The 25,167-nt window shown below is 34.6% G+C and overlaps 1 protein-coding gene across 1 annotated transcript in view; it reads left to right on the top strand.

The window, feature by feature from the left end:
- The window catches only part of COL11A1 (collagen type XI alpha 1 chain), a 163,070-nt gene that overhangs the window by 44,920 nt on the left and 92,983 nt on the right, over window positions 1-25,167 (top strand). Inside the window, exons 6-18 of the mRNA XM_062581998.1 lie at window positions 1,769-1,885; window positions 2,489-2,584; window positions 5,181-5,426; window positions 9,977-10,039; window positions 10,518-10,559; window positions 10,931-10,993; window positions 13,183-13,257; window positions 15,508-15,591; window positions 15,845-15,901; window positions 19,988-20,041; window positions 21,446-21,499; window positions 21,614-21,667; window positions 22,247-22,300. Coding sequence (XP_062437982.1) covers window positions 1,769-1,885; window positions 2,489-2,584; window positions 5,181-5,426; window positions 9,977-10,039; window positions 10,518-10,559; window positions 10,931-10,993; window positions 13,183-13,257; window positions 15,508-15,591; window positions 15,845-15,901; window positions 19,988-20,041; window positions 21,446-21,499; window positions 21,614-21,667; window positions 22,247-22,300 — 1,059 coding nt within the window. The remainder of the gene's footprint in view (window positions 1-1,768; window positions 1,886-2,488; window positions 2,585-5,180; window positions 5,427-9,976; window positions 10,040-10,517; window positions 10,560-10,930; window positions 10,994-13,182; window positions 13,258-15,507; window positions 15,592-15,844; window positions 15,902-19,987; window positions 20,042-21,445; window positions 21,500-21,613; window positions 21,668-22,246; window positions 22,301-25,167) is intronic.

Here is a 25,167-nt window from a genome sequence, read left to right as displayed (position 1 = left end):
CAGCCAGACGCAAAGGGCCGATATACTTCAAAGAGAACACTCTCCACTTTAAATGATAATGTTTTATTTAAGTTCAATTTTCTTTTATAAATATGCAATAGGAATTGGGACAATTAACAAAAGAATGTCACTTTCTGTATGTTTAAAGACTGTCTAATCAAGGTGAATGTCTAACCAAGTTATGTGTGTGCAGAAATAATCAAGAGGGCAATCAAATAAAGACTTCTGACTTACTAAGAAAAATTGTATATTCTTTATAAGGAAAGATGACTATCAATACAAGAAGTGCTTGTAATGAAAAATGCAAGTTAACTGGTGATTATAGTAGAAAATGACACATTTTGTTGAAAAAGTTATAATTAGCTAGAGGTGTCAGAAGAGTGAAGTAACAGAAACCCATGTTTAGGGATTTGCAAGTTTTTAAGGCCTTTCAGTATCTCCATATTTTCTGCTCAATAAAATGTATTCAAGCATAAATATGATTACTATATCAAAAGCCATGGCCAGGGAAAACAGTTAAACTAGTGTCATTGGCCGCATGATGGAATATATTTTTGAATATGGAGATTTGTTTTAATCATACATACAATTTCTGTTAAAATGTCAATCTGTTTTTAATGCTGATGATATTTATAACATCTAAGAATCCTCTGAGTCATTTGGAAGTGTAATATACTAATCCTCTCAGCCATCTAATTAAATGAATAGATGTTTACTTCGTTTTACAGACAGCGATGTTAGTTTATAGCAGGAGGAAGGATATTTTGGAAGTGGCTATCTCTCCTGAGGCATATTAGAACACATCTTCGTAAGTGAGGGAAAGTGTCAGATCCTGGACACAGCTGTACCTTCATTTGACTCCTTGCAGATGTAAAGATGATTGGTAGCAGCCATGAGACTGCTTTAATTTACAGGACCAACGAGTTCTTACAGCTACAAACAAGAGGAGGGCAGAGAGATAGTTTAAAGCTGCCCTTTCTTTTCAACTGTAATGAGTAGCACCTGATGCATCTAAGATCTAGAGCAGTTTCTTTATGGCAGAGCCAAGGTTACAGCTAAAGGAGCTCCTGGCTCCCTAGTTCATGTGTGCAATGTTACATAAGCTAATTCTAAACCAACTTTCCCTTTTAAAAGTTTTGAGAGACGAATTTTCATCTGATGTTACTTGTAGATACAGAGCTATGGAGCAATTTACAGAAGCTGAGAATCTGACCTTTAAATGTAGTTATGCTGATAGAGCATAGAATTGGCTCAGAACACACGTATCATGGAACTGCCCTGGTATTGGGATATTTGTGAGTTGTGGCCTCTTACCTGAATTACAAGTTATTTACATTATTCATGCTGGACTTTGGTATCTCTCTAGCTCTTCTAGTTACCAGATGACACCCAGGTAAAAGAGTATAGGTAGAGAGATGTATTACTTGGACTCAAAGAACAAATAACTATATGATTTTACAAAGGTCAGTTGGAGCACTCAGTAATTTAAATTATAGCTGTCTCTTCTGTGCAGTCCAATAATAGAATGTTTTTTCCTGGCACTAGTACTTGCTTTTTTATTACTTTTGTATTGGGCCATTAAAAAAAAAAGAAAGAGAAATTGTATTGCTTTTTTTTCTGCCAAATGGATAACTATATTGAATTGTTTATGCTACCTAATTTCCTTAAACTTTACTCCTATGTAAAGGTTAAGATGCTTTCCAGTTTTGCTAATATAGTTTTCTGCCACTAACATGGAATGCGTGATATTTTTCCATTTGCAATGTAGTATGCACCAGAAGATTTTATCGAATATGACTATGAGTATGGGGATGCAGATTATAAAGAAACTGACTCTGTAACAGAGGGACCCCCACTATTCGAGGAGACAGTAGCACAAACAGAGGTAACAATCTGGTCTGTTTGTTGTGTGGTGTCCAGCTGTCCCCTACCATGTGGTTTGTCATTTTGTGTCTTCTGCATATAAACTTAATGTTTTCCTTTCTCTCATTTCTTTACTTTGTAGCTGTAACACTTACTTTCACTTAGAGATGGAAGGCCTCACAGCTGACAGAATTCATCTCACATTTGCTTAACCTCCTTTCATTCACGCTTGCTTTCTGCATTTTCTTTTCATTTTATTTATGTTTTCCCATTCCGTCTTTCACCACGTTTGCAGAAAGCCGCGGTCAAAAAGAAGAGGAGGACAGTGGCCACTAGCTCAAAGGACAAAACCCAAAAGTCCACAACAAAAAAATCTGAAAAAAATGCATCCAGGAAGAAGAAAAGTTATCAAGCAGCAACAAAAGGCAAACTAGGGGTAAAGGTAGCAAAGAAATAATCAAGATCTTTCCCAGACCAAGACTGGAAGATCTCTGATCATGAGAAAAAATAGACCTAACCCCACTAGATGAGTACATGTCTGGCTAATAACATAACCTGAATAAAGTGATACCTCCTGAATTTTTCCTGCATTTTTTTTAATAATGTACTTTTTCTTTAATACTAGGCAAACCTTGTTGATGAATTCCAAGAATATAGCATTGCTGAAACTGACTATGGTCCCCAAACAGAGGCTCCCTCCAGAACGACTGAAGCAAATGAGGTAAATGATGCTGAGAAAATTATAGGCAAATATACTTATCAATCAAAATCAAATGTCAATAATTAGCAACGCACAAACACATTATTAAAGGAAGAATATATGTCTGAAAATATACATATCTATAACAGTGATTAAGGTGATTTTTATGTTTTCTCAGCCAGTATCAGAACCTAGTATTTTCTTAGGCAGAACTCCCACCAATTCTGTAGAGATCTGCTGAATCTTTAGACTGCATAGTTCATAATTCTGGAAATCCTTCAATAATATACGCTCTGGGAATGCAAGGTTGTTGCATCCGGTGTGGCTGTGAATGGCACTATGCCTAGTATAAACTAGATTAAATACTAGACATAGTCCTTCTCCTCTAAGAGGAAGAGAGATCTCTTCCTGTCGCTCTCAAGACGCAGCATGAAAGTGAGCTTAACTAAAGGCAAAGAATGGCTGCCAGCTACTTGATCTTCAGCATAAATTTCTGATGACTACTCTTCTGCCTGAAACCAGGCAGAAGGAATTAGGTATCATTCTCCTGCAGGAATAGTTCCTGTTCATTCCCAACTCAATCATTTTTCTGAAATACAGGTTCAACTTAAGTGCATTGGACTCTATTTGAAATATTCATAGTTCTCTCTTTCAAATTCAGTAGTGAATCAAAGCTAAAAGAAAAAGTAATTACTTGGTAACTTACAGTGCTAGTTGTTTACAACTGCTAATTTTGGTATTCAGCCAGATGAATTGTTTTTATTTAGATTTTTTTGCTTCATTCAAAATGGCAGCATACTGAAATTGAGTTGGAAGCCATCCTTTCCTTTTAAGTTATTCAGCCAACAAGAACAAATTATTTGCTTCTCACTGAGATTCTATTCAAATGAAACATTGTATTTTGAACTGTTTGAAAAAGATACTATAAATTACATTAAAAGCCATATTTTTAGAAATATACAATGACAAGCCTAAACATTATTTTTGGTAATATTACTACACCTAAAGCCAGTGTTGATTAATATGTCTACATATTAATTAATACTAGTTTTAGAAAGATAGTGGCTGATTATGGAAAATATGTATTTTTTTCATTTTCCTTTCAAAATGAAGATATTCTGCTTAAAAGATGTACAAATCTCACCCCTTTAAACATGAAAAGAATCCTCAAGTTATGAGGTCTTTTAGACTATGTTTTGACTTAGAAAATAATTGTTCAGCATTGCATTTGACTTAAAAAGCAAAATGAAAGAGAAGAAAAGAATCCCAGTATTTTCCTCCTATGCATCTTGGAAGGTAAAGGTAAATTAAGAGATATTTTAGTTGTTCTACTCTAAGCTGTTTTTGTGTTAAATCTCTTGTTAACCTCTCACAAGGTGATGGAGACAGTTATATTTAAATCATTCTACTTCTTAGGCAATTATAGGTTAATTGTGCATTAGTATATGTGTTATACGATAGACCCAAACTCTTAAATTCTCTCCTTACTGAGAATAGTACTGCATAAATACAAAATTTGGCTTAGAATCAGTTCAGATTAGTATTTACTCTAGCTGTAAGGCAAAAATCATAGTCCTGTGTCTAGTGGAATTAGGCAACTATTAGGCCCTCCATTTTCATTGCAATATATGTCAATTTCATAATTAGACTCTTATATTATTAATGACCCTGGATGTTGATTAGCCTCTTAATATATTTTTTTAAGATTGTATTTGTTCACCTTACATGATCACAGAGTATCCATCTCATATTGGTAATATTAGAGCTTTGATTTTTCTTTTCAGAACTGTACTTCCAAGAGAGCTGTGTAGTAGCCTAATGGAAAACTACTTTTTTTCCACAAATGGTTTTGTACATCTCAGATACAGCATTCTTTAAAACAGCTTTGGTGCTTGTAAGTTGATTGCTTGGTTTGACACTTTGCATAATTGAGGATGAAAGCTTCAAACAATACTTAGCTTTCAGAAATGTTTAAATTCATCTTTTATGAGTTTTTCATGTGGAATTTTGTCTCATCCAAAAAATATATAAATTGCTGTGAAAGACATGAACCATAACTTAGTGATTTTTCAGCTCATATATCACTCAAAAAAAGGGGGAAAGAAGTTGAAACATTTAGCTTGGTATTATTATTTATTGACACAAGATATTGAAGGTGGCTGGCCCAAATTAAAGTGATGCTGCACTTCCTGTATTCTGGAAGTGTATTCATTCTCTGCTTATTTGGGTGCATGCATTGGTTCATGAATACTTGACAATAGTAAGTGTGAAACCAAGCAGGAAAACTTAGTTATATTTGGCACTAAAGTAACATTAAGCAAGCAATATACGTACAGTGCTAGATATATTGTATGCAATGTTTTTGGAAAGAAAAAAAAATGTATGAAAGTATTACTACTTTGTGCTACTTGTGTACATACAGTGATCTTTTAATTGCTCTGAAAGGCTGAACTTCCATTCCTTCAGACTCTAATTAAAAGATAATATGCTGTAGTTCTGCTATTCTCTCTTCTTTTTGACAAGTCATCATAGTTGATCAGCGTATGCTTATATTGCTTTACTAACAATAACCCACGTATTCCTCCTATTCCCAAATCTTTGCTACTGATATGAATAGCAAAATCCTGTTGAAGAAGTATTTGCTGAAGAATACATAACTGGAGAGGATTATGATAAAAAAACTGAGGAAACTGAATATGGAAGCAGAGGTGTAAACCTCAGTGAATCTGATCTTCTGGTAGATGGCGATTTAGGCGAATATGATTTTTATGAATATAAAGAATATGAAGAGAAACCAACTGATTCCACTAATGAGGAGTTTGGTCCAGGTGTTCCTGCAGAGACTGATATCACAGAAACAAGTGTAAGTTGGTTGCAGGCATAATACAGCAGTATTAAATTAATTTAATTTAGCATTTCTTTTAGTTACAGAGCCTGATCCAGAGGTCATTGTGCATGTTAGAAATATTCTCTTTACTTTTGATAGGTTTTGGATCAAGCCCATCTTCTTGCCTTAGTAATCTCGAGCTTTCTAATTTTATTAATAGATTTTTTTTTTGTCTCTTTTGTTTAATGGAGTAACGGAGGGTTGAAGATGGGATGACTAAAAGGAGAAAGGGAACTCCAAGAATAAATGATGAGTCTTTTAAAATATTTCTGTACTAGAGCTAAAGCTGGAAAGAATATAATTTTTGGATGCAGGTGCAAAAACTGTAATAAATTGTAACATTTTTATATAATCACCCTAAAACAGTTGATATATGTGTAAGTATCTAGAAAGTTATGGCCTCTGCTACCTTCCAGAGGGAAAACTCAGGAGTGCGAAGGTGAAAGTCTGAATTCATTCATGAAAATAAGCTTAGACAATGGTGACAGGTTTATGACCTTGCAGGAGTGATAGAACAGTTCTGCATTTATAAAGAAAGATAGGATGACACGGTAGATCCTGTGAATCATTTGTTTTTTCTGACTTTTATAGCTCTCTTCTCCCTCTGACTTAATCGTAGGCTGAACAGCAAGGCTTTAGTTTTCCTTTAGTTGTGCCAAGAGCCTCATTTACCAGACTGTAGAAGCTGCAAGGAAAACTAATACTACTAAGGTTGGAAGCAGAATTAATTCCCACTTGGATTTCTAATTGGGAAGGCTCTGAATGTAGTAGGAAAGGAAAATTTTGTTTACTGTATCTGCTTACTCTTGTTTTTATTTTTTCCTCATAAACTCAAAATTTCAGTTACGAGAGGATCACAGCAAATGCTGTAAGGTCAATTCTCTCTGCCAACCTTGAAACTCATACTTCTATATTGCATTTATCACTCCTTTCTAAACCCTGTTGGAATGATAGTATTTTTTAATGATTCTTATCTATGCAATGTGATACAGGCTTACTTTCCTCCTAGCACAGATGGGGACACTGTGGCCGAGTGGCACAGAAAAGGTCAGATTATCTGCAAAGGAAAGAGTCCGCAAGGCACCACTTGTGCCTACATTAAGCAAATGACTGTGTAGACTCTATTCTCAGGTGTAAATTTCACCTTAAAATGCCTTGCTACAAAATGGAAGGAGTCATGAGACTTGAATGAGAACCAAGCTTGGCCCTAATCTCTGCCGAATTTATTATTACAGATCTCATATGCTGAACTAGTGACATCGTATCCTTTTTCTTTAATATATAGATGTATCTAGCAAAAGTGGAGTTCTATTTTTGATTTTAAAAAGGCTGATTCAGCATTATCCTTGTTGTGATTGATCAGAATCTAGCCTTTTCAGATGCCGTAAGGTAACCATGCAAACTTGGGACAGAAAGATTAGGTTTTGTTCTTCTGATTAAAAAGCCTGATCACAAAATTTTTAGCAGCAAGGGAAATCATGAGGTTTCAATATTTCAGTGAAACAATAATTGAAAAAGGAACTAGTTCTGGTTAGACCTCCAGTAAGTTATCTTAATGGCGAATAAGACATTGCTCACCAAAAAGGATCACCAATCACGTAATGATCTTAATGTTCTTGCATATAGTGCTTCTGTTAAAAGATTTTTTTTAGTTAGTTAGATCATCAGACAATAATTAAGTTCTACATTTTAAGGATCTATTGTTTTTTTTTTCTTACACCTAAAAAATATCAGGTGTATTAATACTTTCATGAGGAGCAGGAAAAACACTTTTCTTAATGCCATACTTTAGACTTAAGAGCAGCAAGATTTGTGGAAGAGCATCCTTTCTTAAATGTTGGGCAAAAAAGTGACTTTGGATCATAAATTAAAACTAAGACTCCTGTCTACACAGTTGTTACTGATTTCTGGTCAAACAGATATTTATGCTCTGCAGCCCTACTGAAAAAGGAAAGAACAGTAATAAGAAGCATATAAATATAAGAATGGAGTCTTCATTTTCAGCATTAAAGATTCTTTCCAAAGGAGTCAGGCTCATATTTTTTATGTTATTAGTGCTCATATTATTGTTATGCTGTGCGTTTTGCTATTCAAAAAGTTTTGATCCAGAGCCTAATTTAAAAAATCATCTACCAGTGAAAATGTTGAGAATTGTAAAGCCTAATTTTGAGCTCATTCTTCCTGTATGTGCTGGAAAGCCTATTGCTGAATGTGAGAAAAACACATGAGCTAGTGCTATTTAGTGTGGTTAAACTGGACAGACTTAAAGAATTTCCAACTTTCTAATTGGTATTAATATTTAGAATACAACATTAAAAAAAGGGAAGAAAAATTAGAGCTTTACATGTTTACAAAAGACTGCATTTGGGATGTGATTTTTTTCTATATATTTTCTGTTTACCATTTCCATAATGATTTAAGCATAGTGTAAGACCGCATTTGGACCAAAAATGAATTTGTAGGCTATTCCAGTCTCTAAAAGTCAAATACAAGATCCTGAATGGTTACTTCTACATATCTAATTGTTTAAACCATGAAAACAGCCTAGGAAAATGTTTTACATGCGCATAAATGGAAATGTGCAAAAAAAAAAAAAAACTATATGTAAATAAAGCCTAAATATAGATCCTATTAAACAGTCAGCACGCGCTGACTGTTGCATTTTCTGTGATTGCATTTTCATAGCATAGCTTATGTTGTTAGGAAATGCTAATATTACTCAGTATAGAGCAATGAGTGTTGAAGTTCTAATGATACCATAGATTTGATTATATGACACTCTGAGCGCACCCTGCTTTTCAAAATCTGGGCAAGCTCATTTACCATCTTTCTGTACTACAGCAATTTTGTGCAAAAGTCAATGTTACAACATGAGAATACATTAGATGCTTTCAGGTGAACCTGTGTAAAAATAGTTACTCAGCTCATGCTAGTTGTTGATATTTTAAAGTGAATAGATTATTTAAGAGATTTGCTTTAAAAGCAGTGTGTTTTTTAATGGTTCTATATTACTGTGCAGCAAAGATATCCAACATAAGAAAGCAAAAACATAACAGAGCTATATATATTTATTCTTCATACTTCAGCTCAAACTACTACTTTAATATCTTTTAGGTTATATCTTAGGTTATTTAGGATATAAGGTAATTTAGGTATCTCTTTCTTGTCAAGGCAATTGTGAGTAAAATGCCTAATTCCTACCCAGTTGTATTACAATGCATTCAAGTTTTGATATTCAATATTTGATATATTTTATTGATATAAAGTATCTTTATAATACTTACAGGCTTTCAAGAAAGAGGTAGTGTTTTCAAAGGTGGTGAGTTAATCTCCTGTTTTACAGCTAATTTTGATGAATATAATAAAACATAATTATCTCTAATGCTTGCTACTTGACTTACATAAACTATCACATTGTTACACTTCTAATTGACTACAAAATGCACACATCATGAGTCTAAGCCTTTGCTTTTCCTTCCCAAAATATTTCATATTGAAATAGCATAGCATTATCTTCAGAGTCACTTGACCTGTTCAAATTGCTTGTTGCATTAGTGTGAATGTGGAATCAGTCTATCTTCCGAAGTCAAAAGAATCAAAGAATCATTTCAAATTCTCACCAGATGAGAGCTGAATTTGATTCCTAGTTTGCAGTGGGTATGTTACCAGTCGAGACAGCTACTTTTGGAGGAGAAAAAAGTTTAAACAGAAATCAATTTCTTTCTTCTTTGTTTGTGATTTAAATCTGTCCATGTAATGCTATTAGCATATGTTATTGACCTATTGTCAATAACTATTTAGGAAATAGCTTATATCCTTAGGATTACCTTATATCCTAACTTCTGTTATCTTAATCCTGAGCCCAAAATTTCCCATACAGCTGATCCTAGAAGAATTTTACAGCTGATGCTAGTTCATATAGTTAGGAGGCAAAACTGGCTGTCCATGTAATATAATTTAATGCTTAAGTTGCCATTTAACTCTTTTCCCATTTAAGGCATGAAATCATACACTCTTAGACTCTCTTACATGTTGTGGATTTCTAATTTCATTCAGTTAGAAGCATGAAGAATATTATCCATATGGAGCCAAAGGATCTTTCTTTCCTGGTTTCCAGTTATGAAGAATCATTGTTTATTATTGTATCATAAGCCAAGAATGTATTTATTTGAATAAGAAAAAAAAATTTTGTAATTTGCACACAGAAATTTTAGACTTTAAGTCCAGAGTCCTAATGCAAACCTTGGGATACACAACTATTGAATCTCATGGGGAAATTCATTTTATTTCTGCAAATATTATATTATCCAATTAATTGAAAAGTATTCCTGCAGTTTTTACATTTTCTATTCCTCATGTGTTAAATATTTTTGATCGATATGGTTTATGCTTTTGATATATTTTTCATAGTACAAATCTTCCAGCTTTAGCTTTCAGTTACAGGTTGTTGTAGTTCTTTAGTGTACCAGATCCTTTGACTTTCTACTTATTTTATTTTGGGGGCGGGGGGCTTTTTTTCTGGCCAGGTGATTGGACATGGGGCTTATGGAGAGAAAGGACAAAAGGGAGAACCAGCTGTGATTGAACCTGTAAGTACAGATATGGGTGAGTTTTTCTTAAGTTCTGTACAACATGTACACACTGTTGAAGGTCGTTATCAAGCCATGTCATTCATGGTAGGATAATAAAACCTTATATATGATCTATGAAATAATCATCTGTAATGTAGACTGTGTAAAAGTGATGATAATATTCTATTCAGCTTTCTCTTTCTGCTGTACAGAGGACTAAATGCATGTCCTTTAAAACAAGTAGAATCGTATTACACAGAAGGAAACAGCGTAGAGCTGCTCTTCAGGCAATTTAGTGACTACTGCTTGGACAGCCTACAGAGCTTTAAACTCAGGGATTCTTTACTGTTAAACTTTGTGGACAGAGGGTCCTCAGAAGTGTTAACTGTAATTGTTCAACTAAAAGATATTTATATATATAAATTCTTTTTTTTTTTCCTTGTTTAGCTTTCTCCAAGAAATAACCAGTTTATCATTTTTTTTTCTCCCCCTCCAGGGTATGCTCATTGAAGGGCCACCGGGACCAAGAGGACCTGCTGTATGTAGATTAATTATACCTTCACTTTATTTTCATTTGATTTATCCACTGTGCTTTTTATTTATGAGATAACATTATTGAGATTAGTTTCATCATAGTTCTCAAAGGTATACTGAACTTCCCATTTTAGGATGAAAGTAAAAAGGGTCAGCTCCAGCATTTTCAGGGGCAGCATGCTAGAAGCTGAGTGCCCCTGAAAATCAAAGACTTCTGAAGATTGACTATACATCCTCGAAAGAAATAAATATGACTTATGATAAATGATTTTCTCCAAATATGTCTTTAACATGACTTTCTGGAGGAAAAATATAGTTCAAAAGCATGCTGCCAACAGTTGTTCAACATAATAATTTATTATTAATTTTCCATAGGGTCTTACAGGTCCCCCAGGTTTACAAGGTCCTGTTGGTCCTCCAGGTGACCCTGGTGAAAGGGTAAGTCAGTGTACAGATTATCCTGAGTATTCACAATATGTCTTCCACTAATTGCTACAAGAGTAAGAAAGATCTTGATCTTAAATATATATGCTTAGCTGAAGAGACTTCAGTTGAACCGAAGTTGATCTACTCAGCTGAGAATCTGCACAAATACTTCATTAGAAGTAGGAATATGTTCTGTAAATACAGGGGAAAAAGTTAAGTTCCTGTTTGTCTATATTTTTCTGAAAGTTTTGGTGTGAATGATTCTAAAATGTAATGAAGTAATCATAACCATCCAAAGGAAAACTTTTTGTGTGCATTTTAATGATTTTTTAAAAAACAGCATGACCTGAAGATGCAGAAAATAAAAAGGGCATTGCTCTACAGAATCAAAATATACAAAGAAATAATGAAAGTGATGGATAATATTTATATGATACAGACAGTTTGTCGGCCACAGTAAACAACATAGTGCATTAAAGCCTAGATCTAATCATGAGTATAATTGAATGCTTAATTATTATTATTTTGACACTACCTGTATTCACAAGCCTTTTCCTACTACCGCAACAAGCATGATTTTAAAATAGCCTAAATATATTTAGTTGAGTAAAATATTTTGTTACGAAGAAAGATCTTCCTCAGTTTTATGAGCGGTAGTTTACTGAAGAGTCTAACATGTTGGATTTGTGTATACAAGGTACTGAGAACATGCTATTTCTTCACTGGATAATTAGATAATGTTAAAATTCTAAAATTCACGCTTCACCTAGACAGTAAGTCGGTATACACATTTTTTTCTTTCATATTTCTTTGTTGTAGTTTAACTAAACAACTATTTTCAAATTTAAACTGATAGAAAGGAAATTTTAAGACATTGTAACGGTATAATTACTCGTAATACTCATTTTTTAAACTAACTGCTCAATAAAAGTACTCATAAAAACATCTTTATCTAAACACATCAGGTTCCTGCTATAGAAGAAACTTCATTTTTATATAAAAAATATCACATGGCACAAAGAAATAATTGTAGAAATAAGTTACCAAACTCATGGGGAAAACAGGAAGTTTTGCAACCAAATTCTGCTATCAGATTCTATCCTAACGGAAAATATTGCTTACTTAGCAATTTAATATATGTGGACAGTATTTTTTTAAATTAAATTAACAAATTAATTAACAAATAAAGATTGTAGCTCCTGTTATAATTGTTTTTTCTATAATTTTTAACTCAATTAAAAAATTTACAAAAGCAACATTCTGAGAAAATTATCACTAAGAAAAGAGGATGCATTCATGCATAGAATAATTGAGAATACTGTGTAAGCACAGAAATACAGAACAAGTTATTATAATATCTACTACCTTTCATAGTTGCCTATGGTGCTTTAGCTTTTGAACTAAATTATTAGATTGTGTTAATCCTAATCATGGCTGCAAAACGATTTAGAAATGAATGAAAATGCCCTTCTGGAGAAGACAGTCTTAGGCAAAAGTCCTGCTTATACTCTCTGCAGAGATGAATTTCACTCATAAAATGATTTCAAGAGAGAAGAAGATGTAAAACTAATCTTCTATTTCACTTGGGAACACAAAGACTCAAAACAGCAAAGTTTATCAATACAGCATTTCTTGTTAATCAGTAATCATGAGGACCACATATATTCATTAATACATTTCTTCAGCCCAGGCTTACATCCAAAATTCAGCTTTTTTTAAACTGTCAGAGAAGAGCACATCTAATAAAAATAGATTTCAGATCAAAACTACAGGACTTAATGTAACCTTTGAAAATTAACCTTACTCCAAGAGTTTAAAGAGGATCAGCAATACAAGGGTTCTATAACAAATGAAGCAAACATAGGATCATACTGCAAATCTCAGCTCAGCCTAATTTATTTAGTCGTGACTAGAGCCTCCATTATTGAGTATCCCTTACTTCATATATATATAATTATAAATAAGATAATTGAAGAGAATAACTCTCTTCACCTTCCCTGAAGGTTATCTCAAAACCCACTTCTTTATTTATCTTACTGATTATGACTAACATTCCTGTATCACTTAAAAGAATATTAAATCTCCAAGTACATCATAAGAATATTGGCATAAGTATCTCTGGGTGAATCTGTAGATTTATCTTACATAACCATCTCTTTATTCTCATCTCTTTTTTTTCCATCATCCCTTTATTTTTATAGGGTCCACCTGGTCGCCCTGGTCTCCCTGGTGCTGATGGTTTAGCAGGTCCCCCAGGTACCATGTTAATGTTGCCGGTAAGTAGGATTATGATTCCAGGGCAATCAGTCTCTAAAAAGAGGAAGAAACATATAAGTGTTTTCTCCTTCATCTGATTTTTATATTTGGAATGAGAAGAGGTATGATCATTTAAAGATCATTTGGTACTTTTTTCCCTCAGACAAAACATAGGCTTTAGCTTCTGCTTGCCTGCCAGATTAGAACGTATACGTATTACATATTACAATCATTTATGATTGTATTACACTTACTGAAATCCCCCTTATGTTTTCAGCTGTACAAACTGCAATTTACTGTCGCACAAAGAGCACCTACTTTTCTTGACATGGAGAATTTCAAGCATGGAATGCTTAAAAATTGGACTGCAGTGACTCCTTTGATGAGACAGTGCATCCTTTGGATAGAAATGCATGCACGTAGTCAGCTCTTCTCCCAGTGGAGTCAAAGCAAAACACCATCTGCTTTAGCAGAAGGAGGAACAAGCCCAAAGCTGTTAAAGTGCCTCACAATTTTTTCTAGTATGAGAAGTACTGAGTGCATGGAATTCATTAATCTTAAACGTATGTGAAAGATTTTATGAATACTGCCATCCCAGAGAATTGATACAGCAGTCAGAAGTGATGGTGCAGTGTTTTTGGTAAGATACACACAGTAAAACGGCTTACAGATGTTCTAACATCTCCCTATCTTCCATCAGTATCAATGAGAAAAGGAAGATTTTGTAAAGTTTATTTTCTATTTATGAAACAATCAGTGAAAGATTATTAAAATAAGCTATGTTTTTGACTTCATGTTTGCACTAAGGCTCATTTCTATTATCACAGCTGGCTGTGTAAGAAAAATATTTATTCACTAATAATTAGTTGAAGGAAAAAATGCCACTGCTCCTGAAGGGGGTTATTCCCAAATCTTCCAACAGTAATTGCTGGGCCAGCAAAAGACAGATTTATCTTTTATCAGCTTGCTTCATTAAAGGTAGCAACTGTTAGCTAATACTTAACCTATCTATCACTTTGGAAAATCCTACTACCTGTATTTTTAAATGTTAATAAGTTAGACCACAAGTGATTCACTAAGTCAAAACAGAAATTTCTGGGGAAGCAAGAAATTGGTTTCATGTATCCTGCATTAACAGGCTAGTAGCTTAACCACCTCCAGACTTTTTTTTCCGCATTTAGCATGTTAATATCAAAGTTATAGAAAGACACTTTAGAAGAATTCTAAGCCTTTGGTAACACATGCGAGATGCCTTTTGTGGGTCATGTGGCTCTTCACATGTGGGGCTTGAATTCATTAGAATTTGTTCATCTTTTCAATGGATACAAGATAATTAGTTTAGGTACCTTTGCTTGGAAAAATATTTTGTAAAAGTGGTTGATTCTATTTTATGTTAATTCTTACAAACCCTGATCTCCTTTCATATAGTGGCAGGCTTGATAATTCTCTTGATTTCCAACTTTAAAGAAGTCAAGTGTTCATTTGCAGGCACTTAAAGCGATAAGCAGTAAGTTTTCCAAAACTTTGAAAAAAACCCTTTTGTTATGATAATAGTTGACTACAGTAGAGAAATATCGATTACTTTATCAACTCTAGACACAGACAAACTGGACAAACTGCTGCCAGCTGTAAAAGATTCATGGCCCTGGAATCAAGTGTGCTAGGAAAGCCACGCTTTTTTTTGCAAGACAATGTCTCTGAAACATTGCACAGCTTCTCCTAGCAGTTCCGTGAACAGATCAGGAGTACAGGAATGAGTGCTTAGATTTTATTCTTTAATTTATTTTGAAATTGCCAGAAGCAACACAAATCAGTTTATTTTTTTATACAAAATATTTTTCAAATTGAAGGCTGCCTGAAGTTGAATTGCATTTTTGTATGGGTAGTTAGAGATATACTGAGAATTAATTAATGGCACAAATTCATTTTAATACATATTTTCAATGAGGTATTACAGATGATTAGAGTCCATTTTGATTAAGTCGCCAAAAAAACTCAAAACAAAAATGCAATGAAATTAACAGAATGTTGGCTCATAAAGGATTAGATTTGTGCTCCAGTTCTAATCTGTTATTCATAATTGAATATTCATGCTAGATCCAGTGGCCTCAGTGCAGCAGTCTTCTGACGTTATGGAATGTTGGCATTTTATAATGAAATAAAGAGTGGTACCCGCTATCTTCACAGGGGTTTACACAGTTGCAGTGAATAGCAAGTATGGTTTTAACTTAATAAATTCTGAATTCCTTTTCTTGTTTTGGTACTTCCAGTTCCGCTTTGGTGGAGATGGTGAAAAGGGTCCAACAATCTCTGCTCAGGAAGCTCAAGCACAAGCTATTCTTCAGCAAGCAAGGGTAAGCACAAGCAGCCTGCAGAGAAAATTGCTAGAAGGGTATGACTCCAAATGCAGTTCCATTTTATAGTATGCAGGGTGTGACATAAAGAGCTGTAAGCATCGTTTTACTACAGTAGATACCTTTATTAAAAACTGATGGCAGTTGTTTGCTGATGGGTTATGAAATTGTGTTGTTATAGAATTTGAATGTTGGATTGACAGGTTTTTCTTGATATCTACTGCTTTACTGTGTGTTTTTTTTTTTTTCTTAGATTGCTATGAGAGGGCCACCTGGTCCCATGGGACTCACTGGAAGACCAGGACCTGTGGTATGTAAACAAATCCTATCTTACCTATGTATTTGCACTCATCTTATTTGGAATGATACTGATATAATGAATGAAGGCTATAGTTCGTATTCTTATTCAAGGTCTGCAATGCACCTGAATATTAAAGCAGTTTTTAATGTGGATTTTGGGATGTTTGAATGAGGTACACTGGTAGACTTACAAAACTAATGAATAGCCTTATATAGCTACGTACACCTCTGCAGTCAGTTATCTGTGTAATAATATTCACAAAGTTTCCTGTAGTAGTAAATATGAAACTCTGCAGGAGGATATATTAAAGCAAGAGTGTGCAGAATGATCCTGCCCTACTATTTAAGGTGCATTTAGAAAGTTTTTAAGTGGCATTGAAATAATCAATCAAAAACCGTATAGATTTCTAAAAGAATTATACTTTTTTTTTTAACTTCGGATCTGAATTTGGCCTGTGCTGCTAATAAGTGATATGGAAAATGCAGCTGTCCCTGTGTACGCTCAAAAGATTTATATTTAGTTCTGGTCTATACATGGAATACAAACAAAAGTTTTTCTAATGATATGCAAAACAACCTTTTTGATCACAAAGAGGTTTGCAACCATATTCTTTAAAAAACACTTTAAAAGGACAATGACACAGTGAAAGTAGAAAAGCAGATAGGTAACTCAGCAAGCAAAAACCACCTGATCAATCTTGTTGTTGTAATTTCCTCTGTTAGGAAATGGATACTTTGCAGACTTAATAATCCACTAATGCTGTGCTTTAGCACTTACCATCTTTCAAAAAGTCATTATGAAGCATACCTACCACAATATAAAATAACAAGTGCTATAGCCAGGATTACAGGCTTTGTAGAAAACTAGTCTTTTCTTTATTTTTCCCAGGTGATTATATTTGTCCTTTGATGTAGGCAGTGAAATTCTTTTCTAGAGTTAATACAGCATCTGTATTTGAAATCATGTGACTTCCATTTAATTTGGAAACCTTTATTTAGTCTACTTTGGTGGCACAGCTAGGTGGGCAAATATTTGGCCTCCTAATTTGGATCCATGTCTGCTGTAATTTTTATGTACATCATCATTATAGTGATGGGCACCTGGAGCACAAAGAACAATGTTAGCACTTGTTATGACATCAGACATAAAACCAGACAGCATCTGGTTTTAAAACACAAGCAAAAATATGATTGTGCCGTTGAAGAATGAAAACAAATTATGTCTGTATAACAAAGAGAAAAGGATGAAAGAAATTCCTATCTGGTTTATTGTGTGAAGTAAAAGTGACTGCAGCACTATGTCAGCCACAACAATAGCATCATACACACAAGATAACAGCATAAGTTTGGAGGGCTTCTGGTTTTCTACTTGCTTTAGTATGCAATAGCAATTTCCTCCACAGTAGTTTCCTTCCACTTATCCCTGTAGTGGAGGTTTAGTCACAATTTTAAAGTGGTGGAACTGTAGTATGAGAAATACAGCTCCTTCCTCTTCTATTGCTCATCTTTCCTTCGTTAATGTGGTGCTTCAGCAACAGCCATTGTTGAATGGTAACAATCAAGTCGTTCTCTTCCAGTCTCCTTTTTTTGCCCTCTCATCCTCATCCTTTTTAGTGTAGCAAGGTACAGTACATCTGATTTTACCTGTTAGTTTGTAAGGAGGAGAGGCAAATGGACAAACATTAATGTAGCATCCTATCCATTATAATGTGCAGAAAATACTGGCCAGTCTGTTGCCCATCACACTGTGCATCAATTTAGCAGCAGTATGCAAATGATAAGTTACCGCAGCAGCTCTCCTTTCTGTTCCCTCCAGTGACTACTTTTATTAGTAGAGAGATCCCAGGAAGGCATAAGACAGTTGCATACTGTGGAAGTAATATTTTAGGGAGAATAAGGAATACTCCAGATCTTGTTCTTCCCTGATCCCTAGTAGCTCAACATGCCTGTCAGGCATTTTTGAGAACTACATAATAGTAAAACTGCTGGAACTTGTATTCTGAGTTGACTTGGCAATGTTTAGCTTCATCTTTTTAGAGCATTCGAGAGCCTTTTACAGATGATGTTATACTCCAAATGGCCAATTTCACGAACCATCTCTGTTTATCTAGGTGAAATTTACTGACTTCGGGTAAATTTTTTCCAAACCAGATCAGAATCTCCTTCTGTCCCCAGAAACCGAAATCACTGAGATTTAGTTCTATTTTTAAATTGGCTTATACAAGATCAATTCTTTTCTAAAGTAATGTTCTGAAGTGAATAGCTGCTACCAAGCAGAGAATTTGGCCCATAGACTCCTAATTGATCATAATTAAGTACATGACACTTATAAAAAGTTGGACAACACATTCAGTTTATTTAACAAACTAATACATTACTTCCAGTAGAGTATTTAAATCAAGAGACCTCTATGTGACATTCAGTTTATACAGACAAAAATAATTACAGAACTGCTGTAAACAGTAAGGACCAGTTTAGTACTGGTAGTGAATAGTTCCTTTAACTAAGTATAACCTGGCCTCATACCCACACTAGAGCACTTTTTAAAAGCCTTCGTGAATTTCTGTATGCAAAGTTCAACAAATGAATAATATTAATAGTTGTTTTGCTACTATGCCACCAGGAGGCTCTAGAAATCCAGCTCTTTGATCTGGCTACATTTTTGGCCTAGAGTCTCAGAAGTAGCTGCTGATTTTTGATTTGACGTTTGCTTGTGTGTACAACTCATTTTAAGAATGGAATTGCTGGAGATTTGGACCTTACTGTGAACTATATTTTGCTAAATTAATTTAGTAACCAGTAAGATCCATTAAGAAACATATCAAGTATTTATTTAAAAAAGGTGGGGAGAGGGTCTTGAATGCAACAGTGTAATAGCCCCAATCTAGCTTCAAGTGAGTCTGGAGATTGCATGCTTAATTAAGATAAAATACAAGAGAAAGTTCTGTGTACAGATATTAAATGTAACAAATTATGTTCATTAAAAGCAGAGTTTACACTAGGGAAACCCATTCAGGCTGTCACCACCTACCAGATCCACTGTTCTCTCCATTGCCAACATCAACTCAGGATCTGATTTTCAATTTGCTTAGGACTTGGTTCAATACCTGCAAAATCAGTGGGAATCTTTCCACTCCAAGATGCTAAACTGGACACTAAAACAAGCCTTGAGACTACTCCTCCTTTCTTTGAATGAAGTCATTATGGTGAACATAGGAGGAGAATCAAGCCTCCAAGGTCTGCAAGATTTGTTTTGTATTAAATGCATACATTTAGTGATCACCTGTTTCAGAGGTCAGAAATGCAGAAATTCTTTTGTCCATAATAGTAAACTTCAGTATGTTCCTTCCCTAACAGTAAACTTCAGTATGTTCTTTCCCTGAAACCTGTATTTTTTGTCAGCATGTTGGTAATTTTTTGTTTCATTTTGTCTTTTTTTGTGAGAATAATATTAAGAGAACAAAAATGACTTTGACTAATTTTGCCTCAGATCCATGTACGTTATCTTACCCTGGCTAAAGATCTGTTTTAGGACTGCTTATGATTAAAACTTTTCTGAAAACCTGTATCATCATTTGACGATGGTTAAAAAAAAAATCAGTTATATAGATTTTCAACTTGTTCGGAGCTAGATGCACAAAGACCTTGTGCAGAACATTGGTTGATGGCAAGGTTAGAGAGGGGTGTTGTTTTCAGTACAACACAGAAATGAATAAAGGTGAAAAGAAACAAATTTTGTTTCTGTTGAAATTTCTGCAGCAGGTGGACTTCTGTTTGCATGACTTTAAGTTCTTCCTGTGTGATATTTAGTTGTCAAATATTCATATAGACCAAAGGGTTATATTTGATCCCATTTAAATCTGTGAGGGTTTTACTTTGGTAATAGAAAGATTTTTCTGGTTCAGGTCTAGTTTCTAGACAATGATGTTAATAAGATATATCTAGAGACTCAAATGATGATTTCGCACCACCTAACAAACATTGGATTGTTTGTTTTTTCTCCCTGCATTTAATGTGTAGAAATAGCAAACACCTTACTAAATTAAAGTTGTATTGTACTTTTAAACTAACAGAATGTTTCTCTTTTTGCATCAAGGGTGGGCCTGGAGCAGCAGGTGCCAAAGGTGAAAGTGGTGAGCCAGGTCCCCAGGTACAATAAAATTGCCTGTTATGTTTGACCTTGCTTACCTTTATATGCTTTTCAGTATAAGCAAATACATTCATATCATTTAATAGAAATAAATTATGTGCTTCCTGCATGCAATTGAAGAAAAAGAGCTTTTATGCATACAATCCTATTTAAATGATATAGCTAGACTGTTCATTTTGAAATGTGAAAGTAAGTCTGCCTTTACATAACAAAGCATTTATCACATGTGGAGTGTCATCACTTGAAAACCTGTTTTAATATTGTCAGTCGGGTTCTTTTCTCCATTCAAAATCATACATGCTTATAACTGCCGTGAGTCAGTCTGCAATCATATGACCTTGGGCTCTGATCTTATCAGATCTCAAAAGGTGAGAGAGATTGAATTTAGTTAGTAATTAAATAGCAAATTTTTAAGAAAGACTTGACATGCCAAGAAGTAGTCTTTAGGAACATTTCTTTACAGCTTGCAGTTACATCAGCTTTTGTGCAGTGATCTCAAAGAGCACTGAAAAACATCTTTCAGCTTAAATCTAGAAGTTAATGTGGGTTTCTTAAAGAAAACATAGTAAGAGTCTCTGGAATAATGATTTTGCCAGATCTCAAGTCATACTGCGGATTTAATACATTATTAAGTGCCTGTCTTAAAAGTCCACCTGTTTATTGGCATAAAATTAAAGGAAAACAAATTAAAAGCACTATGAACAGCTGTCAATCTTCCTGTTTGCTTACCTGCATTCTTAGTATTGTTTCTGTTCGTGCCCTATTATATTGGATGCTACACTGCTACATCCACCTGAAGAAGATGCATTTGGATGGGGGTTGAGAATGCTTCCATGGAAGCATACTTCCACCACATCTTCAGTGAGAGTACCATGTCTGAAAAGTGGAATTAAGTTTGCAGTCTGTAGTTCGGTCTCTCTATGGTTAAAACTGCTGAGCTTTAGCAGTTTCAACTGCTAAGACACCATATGAGCTATTTACTAGCACAAGTCGTGTTTGTGTGTCAGTTAGGGATCTGAAATAAGTACTCTTCAGATTTCATCGAATAATTATTCTGTGACTAAATTAATTTTCACGTGACTGGAACAAGGGTTTTCAAAACACAAGGCTAAGATCTTCAAAGCCATCAAAAGAATGTAACAAGCTTTTATGTAAAAAAGACCAATTAGGCCATGCATAGTGTCATCTCAGGAAAACTAATGTTAAAATTAGCAATGCTAAGGCCAATTTGAATGCTTAAGTTCTATCAAAACTAATGGGAATTAGGAATCCAGAATGCATCTCCTCGAAAAAAAATGTAGCTTTGTGTAAAATAAATAAATAAATTGTATAATGTCCTTGAGATGAGACTAGCTTTTTTTCTGACATTAATATGATTCTAAGAAATATACTATTTAAATTCAGGGTCCTCGCGGTATTCAAGGTGCCCCTGGTCCAAGTGGGAAAGCTGGCAAAAGGGTAGGTAGCAAATGGATCAAGCCTGCACTGGGTAAATAATTGCTATTTAAATATATTTGAATATTAACCCATTACATTTCATTTTCAAATGCTTGACCCTTTGGGTTTTTGCAGGGACGCCCTGGTGCTGATGGTGCCAGAGGGATGCCAGGAGAACCTGGTGCAAAGGTAAATAATAATGAGACCTGAGGTTTTATTTCAGTCTTGGAATGGGCTAGATAGATTTTAAACAGGCACCACAGCTTCTGCCACGCCAACCCACAGTTCTGCTCTCAAGTGGAGATATTGAGGTTATAGATAGCTGGGTCAGCAGCAAGAGCTGAGAATGAATCATCCATTTAAAATATGCTAATTAATGGTAATGGCTAGTAGTCTGACCTTGAAATAGCTTGATTCTTTGGGCACAATTCCTGTCCCTCTGAGACATCTTCTAATTACAGAGTAGTAGCAACAGTGAAGTCAATTTTGCAACTACGAACTGTGACTAGAACCAACCTTTCGTCTGTAGTTTTCATTTTTATAAATAGCATAATTACAGTGCAGTGTAAAGGCTGATGTATGGCATCTTCTCTTGCTCTGATACGTAGAAGTAAATTTTCTAAGTTTGATTTACGTTTTTGATTCATGTGTTTCATTCAGTAAGAAAAGTGTGCATATAACCGTGAGTAGAAATTGGCTTCTAGAGAAAAGACACAATTTAGTCTGAGTAATAAAAAATATACTAAGGCTATGATTTTTCTTTCCTAGGGTGACAGAGGATTTGATGGTCTTCCTGGCCTCCCTGGTGACAAAGGTAACAGGGTAAGATAAACATGCATGTTTTTATACAACAGCATAATGATGCTGTCATGTAAATAATATACAATTAGTATACAATTCATAAAAATAACACTAAGGGCTATAGAGAAAGTTCAGAGAAAATTTCAGCGTTTCACACTACAGAATAATATCTATACTGTCAAATAATGTGTGCCCTATAAAACACTTTAGTAATATTAATCAGAAGAAAACAATTCACATTTGTATTACTGATTTAAAAGCATATGCAGAATTCACATCATGCCTTCTACTTGGCATTGCTCTAATTTTTCTTAGTTAAGGAATTTGCCTATTGGATTTAAATTCATCATTAAAGGAAAGAGTAATACAGTAAATTAGCATAAAGTTTCTATATCAAGAGCATGTCAAATTTTAACTCTACCCAAAAGCTTACTCAGTGAATGCATGTGGGTATTTGAAATGTAAAGTGAATTGTTTAGTGTGGCTCATTCCAATGACTTTTGATTAAAGACAGATCAGAGTCAGATCAGATAAGCTAAGAAAACTTGGAATAACATTTAAAATAACTTTCATTTACATCATAACAATCTATAAAATCAGGCTGCATCTTTCTCTTTAAAGTCTAGAAATAATCATGGCAGAGGATTTCTGTTTTAAATTATACACCCAATGTAGGTGCTAGTAACAACAAGCTTTATGGAATGTAACTCCTTAACTGTTGTCCTGGTAAGTGCACTGCACCATAAAAGAAACAGTGAATGGAAATGTCAACAAAACCATTCCTAGCTGCACTAGAGCTTGATGAGCATGGAAGGATTATAGCTTTCACCCTTCAACAGGTTAGCATAAATTGCTGTACTTCCCAGGAACTCTCACCAGTTTTAGCTGCTGGCCAGTAATGTAGATCTTTGTAATAACATCTCAGGCTACTCTTCTGAGTTCTGTTTGCAATGGAAAAATAAATTTTAGTGCCATTCACAAACCTCTTGATTGTCTTTCATCCTTCTCTCTTCCTTGAAGAATGTAAAGCAATCAGCTTTTCGCAGAATGAAATCTGGTTTGATTAGCAGGTGACCAGCAGAGGGTGCTAAACATTAAGCTCTTGTCACTGCTTATCTCTGAAGGCTGAGCAGAAATTGGTTCAGAGCAAGGGGATATATCTCTGGTTTCGAACCCTGAATAGCTGAATTGTCAGTACATGGAACCTTCCATGACATAATTAAATCAATTTTGTTATTATTTTTTCTTGCAAATATTTACTTGGGTTCATATTTCCTGAACAAATCAAAAAACAAAAATAAAACAAAAAACCCAGAAACAAAAGAATAAGTTTTGGTTGAAATTTGCAAAATAGTAATGAAAAATCATGCCCTCTTTTCATCAGCTTTCCCATCCCGCTATTTAAGAATCACTGCACTCTTGTGTTCCAATAGGAGTCTTTTACAAACATACAATTTATGATCTATCTGGAGACAGCTCAATTCAAAGCTAGATCAGATAGCTGAGGCTCTTCAGATTTATAATATACCAACAGCATATAATGCAAATATTTAGTTCTCTATGGCTTGCAATAAAGAGCACAGGAAGGAAAGTAAAAGAAATGTTATTTTCTGTTGTAGTTACCTTTTACCTCTAAGAGAATTGATGTTGAAAATCTATAATCTGAGAGTGGATTTTTAGGATTTTTTTTTTAGGATTAGTCATATCTTAGTTGTGAGTTGCAAATTGGATGCCTCTCTGAAGACAGGCTTTTGTAAAACACGAGTTGTTAGATGCCAGTAACCAAATAAGATTCTCTGGCCCACAGTGTAGGGGAGATCAGACTACAAGGCTTAAAAGTTCTCTAAAACTTAATATTTATAAGTATGAACTTTTTTTGCGTAGATTTAGTTGAAATGTATACCTTCTCAAGTGTAAAACAACCAGGCACTATCTACTAGAAGAAAAGGATGTTAGAAAAAAATAAAATCAGGCATTTTAAAGAAAGAATTGAAGATCTGAAGAACTGAAGGTACTAATAATGATAAGAAGTTATATTCTGATTGCATGACAATACCAGGACACTGAACTCAAGCTCCTAATCTGGCTCTAAATGTCATATTGCAAGGAAGGGTAGCCACTTACAGGATGAACTATTTCAATATTAGACAATTTAAGCCTATATTGTAATTTTCATCTGGATATTAATTGGAAGGCAGAAGACAGATTGTATGTGTCATGTCTCATCTTTCTGGAGTATCATTTAGCATGTAGAAAGCCACATGCTGAATCAGCAGATCATGTTGTATAGCTTCAAAGTATAGTAAAATATAGAGACTGTTGCAGTAATTAATATTACTACTATAAAAGTGCAATTTGTAGAAAGTCATTCTCTGTCATGATGACCTCAGCTCATAGAGGACAGAAAGGACAGTGGAAAGAAATCCTGATATTCCTACTATGAGAGAGCTCTGGCATAAGTGAGCAGTTACCTGAAATCCCCTAAAAAAGTTTGAAAGAGTGGAGCTGCTCAAGTGTGATGCCGTATATCTTTGCTAGGATCCATAGCAATAGTCAAGCTTCTTGGAGGCATTGATAAAATTAAGGAAAGCAGCATGAATACTTGGTTGTTGTCCAATGCCAGAAGGAAGTCACAGCCTAAAAACCCGCTGCCCAAAAAAGAGGTCAGTCGGTGTTTGAGCTATGCAGCACACTAGTTCTCCTTAAAAACAAGGAAAGAAAAATAAATACTAAAAGTACAGTCCAGAGTCTGCTGAGGCTCTCCATATATAGACTTGAAAAGCCCCAGCCTCAGAGGGGAAGTATGGAAGTCTGGCTCTCTTCCAAACCCTCAGACAAATCAGTCTCAAGGCTCTCTGTGAACTGGGGCCAGAGCAGGTCATTCTGAA

Source organism: Rhea pennata, chromosome 8 (genome assembly GCF_028389875.1).
Source record: "Rhea pennata isolate bPtePen1 chromosome 8, bPtePen1.pri, whole genome shotgun sequence".
NCBI classification, from domain to species: Eukaryota; Metazoa; Chordata; class Aves; order Rheiformes; family Rheidae; genus Rhea; species Rhea pennata.
This window is presented reverse-complemented; position numbering and strand designations above follow the sequence as displayed.